At 43.6% G+C, this 14,997-nt stretch overlaps 1 protein-coding gene across 2 annotated transcripts in view; it reads right to left on the bottom strand.

Moving 5' to 3' along the window:
- Window positions 1-14,787, bottom strand: part of HSDL2 (hydroxysteroid dehydrogenase like 2) — an 83,451-nt gene extending 68,664 nt beyond the window's left edge. For both annotated transcript variants that reach the window (XM_003911357.5, XM_009188275.4), the window contains exon 1: window positions 14,511-14,787. In XM_003911357.5, the coding sequence (XP_003911406.2) occupies window positions 14,511-14,527 (17 nt within the window). In that variant the 5' untranslated portion in view covers window positions 14,528-14,787. The remainder of the gene's footprint in view (window positions 1-14,510) is intronic.
- Between the last annotated feature and the right edge of the window lie 210 nt (window positions 14,788-14,997).

Raw genomic sequence — 14,997 nt, 5'->3', positions numbered from 1 at the left:
ACACAGCGAGACTCCATCTCAAAAACAAATAAAAAATAAAAAATAAAAAAAATAACTAAAATAAGGAATAATTGGTTTGGTAAGAAGGAGGGAGGGTGGAGAAGTGGGGAGGAGTCAGAGAGGTTGAAATTATTTTTCGTGAAATACAGCACACATATAAAAAGCCTGTAAAACAATGTGTATTGTTTAATGAACAAAATTAAAATGAACAGTAGTATCAAGGCAAGAAATAGAATATTACCAAGACCCCAGAAGCCACCTGTATATTCCTCTCCAACTCTATCCTCCTTCCTTCCCCCACCCCACAGAACGAAAACTACCTTAAATGTTATTATTCATTCCCTTGTTTTTTCATTATTCCTAGTACCTAGGTCTGAGTCTAAATCAACAGTCTGCAAATTATGGCCCCAGGCCAAATCTGACCCACCACCCGTTTGTGTATGGCCCTGGAGCTAAGATTGATTGCTACAGATGAGCATTTGCGATCAATTTGATGATAAGGAATGCTAATTTTGAATCCTAATTAGATAAAACATTATCCTTCTGCTACTTTTTTTGTTTGTTTATTTGTCGTCCAGTCTGGAGTGCCGTGGTGTGATCATGGCTCACTGCAACCTCTGCCTCTGGCCTTAAGTGATCCTTCTGCCTCACCAGCTAAGTAGCTGGGACTACAGGCGTGTACGACCACACCTGGAAAATTTTAAATTTTTTGTAGAAACAGTGTCTCACTGTGTCACCCAGGTTGGTCTTGAACTGGGCTCAAGCGATCCTCCTGCTTTGGCCTCCCTAAGTGCTGGGCTTATAAACATTAAATTAAGTTCATTTAAACTTTTTATTTACTCACTTGCTAAGTGAGAAGGAGACATCTAAAATAATTTCCTAGTAAACTCATTAAAAAAGAATAAAAGAATAAAAATTAAGATAATAGCAAGGGATGTTATCAATCAATAACAGGAAGATAACCCCGGCCTTATCTCCCTGTTATTGATTGAATTGTGTCCCCTAAAAAGCAAGTGGAAGTCCTAACTTTAGAAGGTGACCTTAGTTGGAACCAGGATTGCTGAAGACGTAATTAGTTAAAATGAAGTCATATTGGAGTAGGGTGGGCCCTTACTCCAATCGGACAGGCGTCCTTCTGAGAGGGAAGACTCTGTAAAGACAGACACACAGAGAATGTATGATGACAAAGGCAGAGAGTCTGGAGGCATGCAGCTGTAAGGCCCAAACAGAAGGATCGCTGGCCACCCTCAGAAGCTGGGAAGAAGCAAAGAAGGATTCTTCCTAGAACTGCAACAGCGCAGGCCTGCTGACACCTTGGTTTCAGAATTCTAGCTTCCAGAACAGTGAGAGCATCCATTTGTTTTAAGCCATCCAGTTTGTGGTTCTGTTTTATTTATTTATTTATTTATTTATTTATTTATTTATTTATTATTATTTTGAGACTGAGTCTCACTCTGTCACCAGGCTGGAGTGCAGTGGCGCGATCTTGGCTCATCACAACCTCTGCCTCCCGGGTTCAAGCATTTCTCCTGCCTCAGCCTCCCAAGTAGCTGGGACTACAGGCGCATGCCACCACGCCCAGCTAATTTTTGTATTTTTAGTAGAGATGGGGTTTCACCATGTTGGCCAGGATGGTCTTGATCTCCTGACCTCATGATCCGCCTACCTCGGCCTCCCAAAGTGCTGGGATTACAGGCGTGAGCCACTGCACCTGGCCCAAAGAGGATAATATTCTTACCAACAGCAGTGAATGAGTATAAGAGTTCCTGTAGCTCCACAACCTCCCCAACACTTGGTAATATCTGACCTTAAAATTTTTTTGCCAATTCTGTATTATGAAATGATATCCCAATGCAATTTTCATTTGCACTTCCCCAGTTACTAATGAGGTGGAATACATTTTTGTTCCCATGTTAATGGTCACTTGTGTTCCTTCTCTTGCAAAGTTCCTATTAATTGGTTTTGCCCATTTTTCTTTTTCTTTTTTTTTCCTTTGAGACAGAGTTTCGCTCTTGTTACCCAGGCTGCAGTACAATGGTGTAATCTTGGCTCACTGCAACCTCCGCCTCCTGGGTTCAAGTGATTCTCGTGCCTCAGCCTCCCAAGTAGTTGGGATTACAGGGATGCGCCGCCACACCCAGCTGATTTTGTACTTTTAGTAGAGATGGGGGTTTCTGCATTTTGGTCAGGCTGGTCTCGAACTCCTGACCTCAAGGTGATCCACCTGCCTCCACCTCCCAAAGTGCTGGGATTACAGGTGTGAGCCACCAAGCCTGGCCAGTTTTGCCCATTTTTCTATAAATAAGGTTAACTTTTTTCTTATTGAGTCATACAAGTCTATAAATTACATACATTTCAGTATCTTTTCATTTGTGGCTTGCTCTTTCACTATTTTTATAGTTTTTTTTTTTTTTTTTGCGACGGAGTCTCACCCTGTCGCCCAGGCTGGAGTGCAGTGGCCAGATCTCAGCTCACTGCAAGCTCCGCCTCCCGGGTTTATGCCATTCTCCTGCCTCAGCCTCCCGAGTAGGTGGGATTACAGGCGCCTGCCACCTCGCCCGGCTAGTTTTTTGTATTTTTTAGTAGAGACGGGGTTTCACCGTGTTAGCCAGCATGGTCTCGATCTCCTGACCTCGTGATCCGCCCGCCTCGGCCTCCCAAAGTGCTGGGATTACAGGCTTGAGCCACCGCACCCGGCCTATAGTGTCTTCTGATGAGCAGAAATTCTTTTATCATTGGAGACAGGGTCTTGCTGTGTCACCCAGGTTGAAGTGCAGTGGCTCAATCATAACTCACTATAACCTCCTACTCCTGGGATTATGCAATCCTCCTGTCTCAGCCTCCCAAGTAGCTGGAACTACACGTACACACCAACATGCCTGCTTAATTTAATTTTTTTATTTTTTGAGGGGGACAGGGTCTTGCTATGTTGCCCAGGCTCATCTTTAACTCCTGGCCTCAAGCAATTCTCCTGCCTCAGCCTCGCAAAGCACTGGGATTATAGAAAAATCTTTTTTTTTTTTTTTTTAAATGGAGTCTTACTCTGTCACCCAGACTGAAGTGCAGTGGCGCGATCTCAGCTCACTGCAACCTCTGTCTCCTGGATTCAAGTGATTCTCCTGCCTCAGCCTCCCAAATAGTTGAGATTACAGGCATGTGCCATCACACCTGGCTAATTTTTTGTATTTTTAGTAGAGACAGGGTTTCACCATGTTGGCCAGGCTGGTCTTGAACTCCTGACCTCAAGTGATCTGCCCACCTTGGCCTCCCAAAGTGATGGGATTACAGGTGTGAGTCACTGCATCCGGCCTAGAAAATTCATTAATATTAAGGAATGTATAATTCTTTTCTTTTATGGCCCGGGCTTTGGGAATCTTAAGAAATTCTTTTTTTCCTATAAGTGTATTAATTTGTATTTCAAAAGTTTCATGGTTTACCTTTTAAAGTTTGGTCTTGAGCTACCTTGTGTGGTAGCTCAGACCTATAATCCCAGTACTTTGGGAGGCCGTGATGGGAGGATCGATTGAGCCCAGGAGTACAAGACTAACCTGGGCAACATGGTGAGACCCTGTCTCTACAAAAAATAAAAAAATTAGCCCAGTGTAGTGGTGTGCACCTGTAGTCCCAGCTACACAGGAGGCTGAAGTGAGAGGATTGCTTGAGCCCAGGAGGTTGAGGCTGCAGTGAGCCATGATCGTGTCACTGCACTCCAGCTTGGTGACAGAGCGAGACCCTGTCTCTAAACAGATAAATTAATAAGTTTGGTCTTTAATCTACCTGGAATTAATTTGTGTGTATAAACGGAGGTAGGGGACTAATACATTTTTTCCCACATAGATAACCAACTGTCCAAGTCTGAAATACCCATCTTTCTCACAGCTCTTCATATCAACTCTGTCACAAACTGAATGTCCATAAATATATATATCTGCTTTTGGACTCTCTATTCTGTTCCACTAATCTACATGACCACACTGCCTTAATTAAAACAGTTTTATCAGTCTTAATAATTGATAAGGCAAATAATTCCAATTTATTCTTCTTCAAGAGTTTCTTGTCTATATTTGGACCTCTGCTTTTCCACATATATTTTACTTTAATTTTTACTTTATTTATTTATTTAGAGACAGAGTCTCGCTCCGTCGCCCAGGTTGGAGTGCAGTGGTGTGATCTCAGCTCACTGCAACTTCAGCCTCCTGGGTTCAAGTGATTCTCCTGCCTCAGCCTCCTGAGTAGCTGGGACTACAGGTACACGCCACCGTGACTAGCTATTTTTTGTATTTTTAGTAGAGACAGGGTTTTGCCATGTTGGCCAAGCTGGTCTCAAATTCCTGACCTCAAGTGATCCACTGGCATCAGCTTCCCAAAGTGCTAGAATTACAGGCATAAGCCACTGTGCCTGGCCCACATATATTTTAGAATCTCATTATCTAACTGATCAAGTGAAATCAGTTGAGATTTTGATAGAAATTATAATAAGTCTATAATTCAAAGTGGAAAGAATTGACATCTTTGTGACAGTGAGTGTTCTAATCCATGAACATGGTATAACTCCCTGTTTATTTAGGTCTTTCTGTTTTTCACTATTATATAATTTCCTACAGAAAGGTATTATACATCTTTTGTTGGCTTTATTCCTAGGTACTCCATTATTTTTAACTTTTTCCAACTTTTTATTTGTAAATAATTCAAACTTAAAGAAAAGTTGCAAGAATAATAGTAGTACCAAAAAATACTCACATATCCTTCACCCAGATACATATATGGTTAATATTTTACCCCAATGATTTAGCATTTGTGCTCATTTTCTCTCCTTCTCCCTTTCTCCTTCTTTATATCTTATTTTCTCCAAAACACTTAAAAGTGATTTGAGGCCAGGTGCAGTGGCTCATGCCTATAATCCCAGCAGTTTGGGAGACCAAGACAGGGGGATCACTTGAGCCCAGAAGTCGAAACCAGCCAGGGCAACATACTGAGACCCTGTCTCTACAAAATTAAAAAATTAGCTATGTGTGGCGGTGCACGCCTATAGTCCCAGCTACTCGGGAGGCTCAGTCAGGAAGATTTTTTGAGCCCAAAGGTCAAGGCTGCAGTGAGCCATGATTATACTACTGTACTCTAGCCTGGGAAACAGAGACTGACCCTGTCTCAAAAAAAAAAAAAAAAAAAAAAGGTGATCTGAATACATCAAAGCTTGGTCTCTTATGTATCTACTTTCATAGTATTTTAATTTTGTCAGTTGATTCAATAATGCCCTTTAGAGCATTTTTTCCTTCCACTACAGGACCCAGTTCAGGGTAGTGCTTTTAATTGACATATCTCTTTAGTCTCCTTTAATCTAGAACATTTTTGCAGCCTCTTCTGTCTTTTATGATATTGACCTTTTGAAAAATACAGTCTGCACTCCTTTTTTAAAAATACAATGATCCTTAGTTTTTTTCTTTTCCAAGATGGAGTCACACTCTGTCACCCAGGATGGAGTGCAGTGGCACAATCTCAGCTCACTGCAACCTCCACCTCCCAGGTTCAAGCAATTCTCCTGCCTCAGCCTCCTGAGTAGCTGGGATTGCAGGCATGCACCACCACACCTGGCTAATTTTTTATATTTTTAGCAGTGACGGGGTTTCACTAGGGTCTTGGACTCCTGACCTTGTGATCCACTGGCCTAGGCTCCCAAAGTGCTGGGATTACAGCTGTGAGCCACCACACCTGGCCTATTTTTTTTTTTTTGAGACAGAGTCTAGCTCTGTCTCCCAGGCTGGAGTGCAGTGGCGCGATCTCGGCTCACTACAACCTCCACCTCCCAGGTTCAAGTGATTCTCCAGCCTCAGCCTCCTGAGTAGCTGGGATTACAGGCACGTGCCACCATGCCCAGCTAATTTTTCTGTTTTTAGTACAGATGGGGTTTCACCATGTTGGTCAGGCTGGTCTTGAACTCCTAACCTCGTGATCTGCCTGCCTCAGTCTCCCAAAGTGCTAGGATGACAGGCGTGAGCCACAGCACCTGGCTTTTTGTTTGTTTGTTCGTTTGTTTGTTTTTTGAGACAGGGTCTTGTCTGTCACCAAGGCTGAAGTCCAGTGGTGCGATCAGGGCTCACTGCAGCCTTGACCTCCTGGACTCAAGCAAGTCTCCTACTCAGTCTCCTGAGTAGCTGGGACTACAGGCACGCATCATCAAGCCCGGCTAATTTTTTTTATTTTTTGTAGAGACAGGGTCCTACTTTGTTGGCCAGCCTGGTCTTGAACAATTGGGCTCAAACGATTCTCCTGCCTTGGCCTTGCTAAGTGCTGGGATTACAAGCATGAGCCACCACCCCTGGCTGAATGCTCATTTTGGATTCAACTGATATTTCTTCATGATTAGATTCCGGTTATGCATTTCCAACCAGAACATGTGATACTGTGTTTTCCTCAGTATATCCCATAGGGCAGCATACAACGTCCATCTGTACTCACTTTATAATGTTAATTTTTATCATCTATCCATAGTGTTACCATATTTCTCCACTGCACAGTTACTATTCCTTCCCTTGCAACCAATAAACAATCAGTGCAAAAACAAAGACTCTTTTTATTATGGAATTTTCAAATACATTCAAAAAACCAGAAAAGAGTATAATAAGCTTCCATGTTTATCCAACAACTAAATTGTGAAAGCAATCATCAGAGAGCAAATCCCGGGTAGCATGGTGGTTCATGCCTATAATCTCAGCACTTTGGGAGGCGGAGGTGGGCAGATCGCTTTAGCCCTGGAGTTTGAGTCCAGCCTGGGCAACATGGAGAAACCTCATCTCTACTAAAAAATAGAAAAATTAGCCAGGCATGTGGTATGCACCCGTAGTCCCAACTACTCAGGAAGCTGAGGTAGGAGGATCACCTGGGACCACAACACGGAGGTTGCAGTCAGCTGGTATCACACCACTGCACTCCAGCCTGAACCACAGAGTGAGACCCTGTTTCAAAAAAAAAAAAAAGAAAAGAAAAGAAACCAAATCCCAGAGGGTATGTACTTTCACCTATGAATACTTCAGTATTTACTTTTCTAACAGATAAAAACTTTTAAAACACTAATGTCATTATTATACCTAAGAAAATTAACAATAATTTCTCAATATCACCCAATATCTGTCTATGTTCAAACTTTTATAATTATCTCAGGTTTTTTTGTGGTTGGCCTGATCAAATCAGGAACCAATAAGTACCCCACATTACATTTGGTTGTTATACCTTAAGAGTTTCTCTTTTAATCAGTGCCAGCTTCCCTTCCACTCTTTATGCCATTTATTTGCTGAAGAATATACATAATTTGTCCTGTAGTGGAGTCCATATCTGGGATTTTGAACTTCTCATTTTTATTGCTATGTACTATATACTTCTTGCAGATTTTTGCTTGTGTAGAAATCTAACTTACTATTATTTTTTGAGAGAGTCTCCCTTTGTCGCCCAGGCTAGTGTGCAATGGCACAATCACAGATTACTGCAGACTTGACCTCCCTAGCTCAACTAATCCTCCTACCTAAGCTTCCTGAATAACTAGGATCACAGGTGTGCATCACTATGCTTGATTTTTTTTTTTTTTTTGGTAGAGACAGAGTCTTTCTATGTTGCCCAGGGTGGTCTTGAACACCTGGGCTCAAGCGATCCTCCCACCTTGGCCTCTCAAAATGTTGGGATTATAGGCGTAAGCCACCATGCTAAGCTCAAAATTATTTTTATTTGTTGACTTTTATATATAGCAATTTTCTTAAACTTTTATTAATTATAACAATTCAGTTTTACGTTATTTTGGTTTCCTGTGCAGGATAATTACATCATCGGCAAATAACTACAGCATTCTTTATTTCATTATAATCCAAATAGTTTTTCATTCTGTCTTACACCTTATTTACTAAAGGTTACACTTCAGTCAGAAGAAAAGTGTTTCCACATGGAAGGTCTGAAATTCAAGAAAATAGGAAAACCAAAGATATTGGTAAATAAGTACAGAAATCTTTTTTAGAAAGAGTACAATAATAATAAAATAATAATAAAATAATACAGCCGGGAGCGGTGGCTCAAGCCTGTAATCCCAGCACTTTGGGAGGCCGAGACGGGCGGATCACGAGGTCAGGAGATCGAGACCATCCTGGCTAACACGGTGAAAGCCCGTCTCTACTAAAAAAATACAAAAAACTAGCCGGGCGTGGTGGCGGGCGCCTGTAGTCCGAGCTACTCGGGAGGCTGAGGCAGGAGAATGGCGTACACCTGGGAGGCGGAGCTTGCAGTGAGCTGAGATCCGGCCACTGCACTCCAGCCTGGGCAACAGAGCGAGACTCCGTCTCAAAAAAATAATAATAACAATAATAATAATAATAATAAAATAATACTTGTGGGGTTAAAAAAGAATTAAGGCCAGGTGCAGTGGCTCACGCCTGTAATCCCAGCACTTTGGGAGGCCGAGGTAGGCAGATCACCTGAGGTCAGCTCGAGACGAGTTTCGTGGCGAAACTCCGTCTCTACTAAAAAAATACAAAAATTGACCAGGCGCGGTGGCTTATGCCTGTAATCCCAGCACTTTGGGAGATTGAGGCAGGTGGATCACGAGGTCAGGAGTTGGAGACCAGCCTGACCAACATGGTGAAACCCTGTCTCTACTAAACACACACACACACACACACACACACACACACACACCAGCCAGGCATGGTGGCAGGCACCTGTAATCTCAGCTACTCGGGAGGCTGAAGCAGGAGAATTGCTTGAACCCTGGAGGTGCAGCCTGGGCGACAGCGCAAGACTCCGTCTTAAAAAAAAAAAAAAAAAAAAATTAGCCAGGTGTGTGGTGCACACCTGTAATTCCAGCTACTCCGGAGGCTGAGGCAGGAGAATCGCTTGAACCCAAGAGGCAGAGGTTGCAGTGAGCCTAGATCACGCCACTGTACTCCAGCCTGGGCGACAGAGCAAGACTCCATCTCAAAAATAAATAAATAAATAAATAAATGAAACTTAAAAACTTTTAAAAAAGAAGTCTGATCTCTTACCTCTAGGTGACTAGCTTCATTAATTTCTGGCCTATCATTTTTGTACTTTTTTCAAAGATAAGCAAACATACATATATATACAGATATCACACTCCATGTATGTGAAAAATTATCCCTTCCTTTTTTTATACAAAAGGCAGTATACACAAAATATTAAAGTGGTTTTGTTGTCATTGTGTTTTTCTTTTGACAGTCTTGCTCTGTCGCCTTGAGGGAGAAATTTAAAGAAAAATAAATATTGCATTTATTCACTCCAAGGAAAGTAAGGGTTAAGTGAAAAACACAAGTTTTTCACTACTGCAAGCAAGGCTATAGACAGGTCATGGTGACCTAGCCTGCAGAAATGAGCTCCAAACACCCCTGAGCAAGGTTAAAAGAAGAAAAACTATTTCCTTTACTGTCTCTCCTGTACTATCAGTTATGACTATGTTTGCCAATGCTTGTATTTAAGTAAGATTTGCAAAGTTCCTGTTTTTTCAATGTAGCTGCTAGGCCACTAGCTATGCAAGGCCACAGGTTAGTGCCAGGTCAGCAGTTATGCTATGGATTACCTGACTTGTCACTGTAAAATTTACTGCCTTTGTTTTGCTCTTGTATGCTGGTCTGTATAAGCTAAAATCTGTTTTTGTTCAAGGCTCAGCTTTTTGGACGTGAATCCACTGAGCCGGTGCGTACCTTAAATAAACATCCTCCTGTCTTCCCAATATCGGTCTCTCTGGTCCTCAGTTTACCACAACAGCCTCAACAGCTCACGGCAGCCTCAACCTCCTGGACTCAAGTGATTCTCTCACCTCAGCCTCCCAAGTAGCTGGGACCACAGGTTAAAGTGATTTTTAATGTAAGTATTTACAAGAAAATGTCCCAACTATTGCTGTGAAAAAGCCATACCTCTTTGCCTTGAGTATAGCTGGATTGATTCCCAGTAGGAGAAAGGGCATTTTCTTCCTCACTCAGAGTCTTTGGCATTGGCAGAAAAAAAAGCAAACATAAGCCCGATCTGTGCCAGTAAGGAAGCCCTCCAGCTCCAAAGCATTAGTACCAGAATATGGAAGGCAAGAGCACTTCAAAGAAGGCTCCAAATTTCTTAGTATTATTGATAGATGGCTAAAACCTATTAATGCAGAGCTAACTTACAGTTTGATTTACTAAAATTCTCTGGTACCCCAAAATCAGGTAAAAGTGCTGAAATGTTTGTTTTAAAAAGGAAGAACAATTGTTTCCAAAAAACTATACAAATTATTCTAAGGTTCATTTGGAAAAATAAATACCCAAGTATAACCAGGAAAATTCTGAAAAATAATCCAAATGTGGTGGGAACTAGCTTTCCCACATATTAAAACATTTTATAAAACTAAAACAATTAAAATAGTTTGGGCTGGGTAGAGTGGCTCACATCTGTAATCCTAGCACTTCGGGGGCTGAGGCCGGAGGATCACTTGAGCCCAGGAGTTTGAGACCAGCCTGGGCCACAAAGTGAGACTCCTCTACAAAAAAATTTGTTTTAAATAGCCAGGCATTATGGCGCATGTCTCTAGTCCCAGCTAATTGTGAAGATGAGCTGGGAGGACTGCTTAAGCCCAGGAGATCAAGGCTGCAGTGACCTATGATAGTGCCAATGCACCCCAGCCTGGGTGACAGAGTGAGACCCTGTCTCAATTAATTAATTAATTAAACAGTTTGGTACTGGTACATGAATACAGACTAAAGTAGCAGAGCAGAAAGTCCAGAAACAGACCTCTACATGTACAAGAATTTAATATACGACAGAGGTAGAATTTCGAACGGAAGAAAAAAGATTAACTATTAAGTCAATGCTGCTAGGACAACTGAGCAGCCATCTGAGGAAAAATCAAGTAGGCTTCCTAACTCACTTCCTGAAACAAATCCCAGGGGGATAAAAAAATCTGAGTACAAAAAATACATACAATAGAAATATATTTGAAAAATATAAACATATAAAACCATAAAAATATTAGAAGGAAACTAATTATAGAAAGATCTGCCCAGGCACAGTGGTTCACACCTCTAATCCTAGCATTTTGGGAGGCCGAGTCAGGATGATTACTTGAGGTCTGGAGTTTGAGACCAACCTGGCCAACATGGTGAAACCCTGACTCTACTAAAAATATAAAAATTAGCCAGGCATGGCGGTGTGCGCCTGTAATCCCAGCTACTTGGGAGGCTGCGGCAGGAGAATCACTTGAACCTGGGAGGCTGAGGCAGGAGAATCACTTGAACCTGGGAGGCTGAGGCAGGAGAATCACTTGAACCTGGGAGGCAGAGGATGCAGTGAAACAAGATCGCACCACTGCACTCAAGCCTGGGCAACAGAGCAAGCCTCCATCTAAAAAAAAAAAAAAAGAGAAAGAAAGAAAGAAAGATCTTGGTTTAACTCAAAGGCTTCTCACAAAAATGCAAAAGCCTTAAGAGACTGATAACTCTTGCTTTACAAAAACACGTTTCTCCATGTTAAATAAACAGTATAATCAAAGTCCAGATGCAACATGAAAAACTGGAAAATATTTGTAACATGATAAAAGACAAATTTTTAAAATACACAGAGCCCTCAGAGATTAATCAAAAACCCCGTTTGTTAAGCCAGACAAATATAAAGATACATAGATGGCTTTAAACCAGGGTTTCTCAACCTCTGCACGACTGACCTCTTGGACTACATAATTATTTGTTGTAGGGAATGCTTGTGCATTGTAGGATGTGTACCAGCATCCCTGTACTCTACTCACAAGATGGCATTAGCATCCCCGTTCAATTGTGACTATCAAAAATGTCCTCAGATATTACCAAATGTCCTCTGGGGATCAAATTGTCCCTGGTTTAAATATACAAAGAGATCAAAATCCACACTTGTGATAAAATAAATGCAAAATTTAACAATAATGAGGTGACACTTTTTTCTCTAATTAGATTTTCATCATTAACTATTTTGCAGTTAGCCAGCATGTGGGATTAGGGGGTCTCATTTATCCTTTTGGGTGTGCAACCCTTCTGGAGGGTCATCTGGCAATATCTATCAAAATATAAAGTGCATTTACTCTTTTTTCTTTTTGAGACAGAGTCTCACTCTTTCACCCAGGGTGGAGGGCAGGGCAGTCGCATGATCTTGGTTTACTGCCACCTCCGCCTCCCAGGTTCAAGCGGTTCTCCTGCCTCAGCCTCCTGAGTAGCTGGGATTACAGGTGCCCGCCACCAGGCCCAGCTAATTTTTGTATCTGTAATTTTTGTAATTTTGTAGTTTTAGTGGAGACAGGGTTTCACCATGTTGGCCAGGCTGGTCTCGAACTCTTGACCTCAAGTGATCTGCCCACCTCGGCCTCCCAAAGTACTGGGACTACAGGCGTGAGCCACTGTGTCAGCCACATCTACTCTTCGATCCAGCAATTTCACTTCCAGGAGTTTATCCCTACATATACACTTACATATATGCAAATAGAGAAATATAAGTATAATCATGGAAGCAAAAAGAGTATCCAAAAAACTGGAAACAGTCTAGTATCCAACAATAGGGAACAGGTTAAATAAACAAAGGTATATTCATATACAGGTTGAGCAAACCAAATCTGAAATCCAAAACACTTCTGGAACCAAGCATTTTGCATAATGGATACTCAGGCTGTTACAGAATATTACGCAACCATTAAAAAGGAGGAGGGGTAGCCGGGCACGGTGGCTCACGCCTGTAATCCCAGCACTTTGGGAGGCCCAGGTGGGCGGATCACGAGGTCAGGAGATCAAGACCATCCTGGTGAACACGGTGAAACCCCGTCTCTACTAAAAATACAAAAAATTAGCCTGGTGAGTGGCAGCGCCTGTAGTCCCAGCTTCTCGGGGAGGCTGAGGCAGGAGAATAAGCGTGAACCCGGGGAGGCGGAGCTTACCCGCAGTGAGCGAGATAAGCCACTACACTCCCAGTCACAGAGGCTGACAGAAGCTGAGACTCTGTCGGAAAAAAAAAAAGGAAGGGAGGGGCCAGGTGCGGTGAAGCACACCTGTAATCCCAGCACTTTGGGAGGCCAGTGAGGGCCGGATCCGCGAGGTCAGGAAATGAGACCATCCTGGCTAACATGGTGAAACCCGTCTCTACTAAAAATACAAAAAATTAACATGGCGTGGTGGCAGCCTGTGTGAGTCCCAGCTACTAGGAGGCTGAGGCAGGAGAATGCAGCTTGAACCCGGGGAGGCGGAGGGTTGCAGTGAGCGAGATCCGCCCTTCCCTTCCAGCCACAGGAGGAAAGAGCTGATACTCTGTCTCAAAAGAAAAAAAAAAAAAGGAGGCGGAAGATCTGCATGTACCAAAAATGTTTGTCCCTGGGCACAGTGGTGCATGCCTGTAATCCCAAGTACTCCAGAGGCTAAGAAGGAAGGAACATCAGCCTGGGGGTTCGAGGCTAGAGGCCAGTCTGGGCAACATGGGAGACCTTGTCTTTAAAAAAAAAAAAAAAAGAATGTCCCAAGACATACCAACTAAAAGTAGCAAGACCAAGAATAGAATTTGCACCGCTACTTTTAAGGAAAGAGGAATAATGTGTCTGTGGCCACTTACTGTGTGGGGGGGGGGTCTGGATGTATACAAAATATGTTTATACATGCACGAAACAGAAACATAACATAAGTAACTGGGGGACTAGATTTTACGGATGGGGAGACTCACTTTTTACCCTATATTCTTTGAACTGTTTTAAGTCTTTGGCTATATGCCTGCATGTTTCAGGCAAATCACAAAATCTGACAACACGTCACTCAACTCAAGATACCCAGACCTTACATAAACCAGAAAGTAGAATGGTGGTTGCCAATGGATGAGCGGAGGTGGGGAAGAGGGGTTGTTTAATGGGTAGAGTTTCAGCTTGCAGATGAAAAAAGTTCTGGAGATTGACTGCACAACGATATGAATCTACTTAACACTACTAAAGTGTACACTTAAAAAATGGTTAAGATGGCAAATTTTATACGTATTTTAACACAATTTTTTAAGGTGAAAAAAATCCCTAAAAGATACCCATGTTTTAAGATCGGTTTATGTTTCTAATTTGGAAATCAGTTTTTAAACACTCCATTATTACTCTAGAATTGAGCGTCAGGAACAGTGAAAACTCTACATTTAAACTCTGGAGCTGCTCCTGCGACCTTTCACCTAGAACTCGTACGCATTCGGCCAGGCATGCACTCCTGCTAAATTCAGGGAGGGCCAGCACTGCGGGCGGCAGGGTGACTTACCCTCGGCCCTTTACCAGTGGAAGAGGTTTCTACACTGCTGCCACCCTGTAACACAAAACTTTGTGTTCCTTTTCACGCGTTACCGCAGATTCTCGGTGCACAGCGCCCAGCGCGGACCAGAGCTTAGAGCGTGCCCAGGCAGCATCCTTGACTTCCCACCGCCGGGCCGGCCAGCCCGGGAGATTAGCGGCGGCCCTCCCGAGACGCGCCCTTCGCCCGACCGGGTCTCTCCCCGCGCCGCCCCGACCCCCTTACCCGGTGTTGGGTAACATGACTTTAGTAGATCAGAGGAGGTGGTGGCCACTGCGGCGGCTGCGAGCTGAGAGCGAAAGCCGGACAGTCCCTCCGCATTTATCCCCGCCCCGGCCCCGCCCCTGCACCCGAGGCCCCGCCCCAAGGCCTGTGCTGGAACGGGTGCGCCGAAAAGCCGGGATCGCCGAGTGCGCCTGCGTATGCAGTGGACCTCCCGCGCCCCACGTTCCTTTTCCTCGCCTCCCAGCCTGGTCCCTGAGAGGGGGCTCTCCGCGCAGGCGCTTTGAGGCACAGCTCCGCCCCGCCCCCTCGCTGGTCCTACGGTGACAATCAGGCTCCCGTCGGCGCCTAACGTCTGGGCAGCGTCATCCGCTACGTTCGCCTTTTTGCCGTCTCTAGGGGTTTCTCCTCGCGCTATCGTGTTCCAGCGCTGGCTCCGAGCTGGGAGGGTCTCTGAGCCCTGAGCCCGCCCTCTCCTCGGCGGGCCCTC

This window comes from Papio anubis, chromosome 13 (genome assembly GCF_008728515.1).
Source record: "Papio anubis isolate 15944 chromosome 13, Panubis1.0, whole genome shotgun sequence".
NCBI lineage: Eukaryota > Metazoa > Chordata > Mammalia > Primates > Cercopithecidae > Papio > Papio anubis.
The sequence above is the reverse complement of the archived record's forward strand: the minus strand, read 5'-3'. Positions and strand labels throughout refer to the sequence as shown.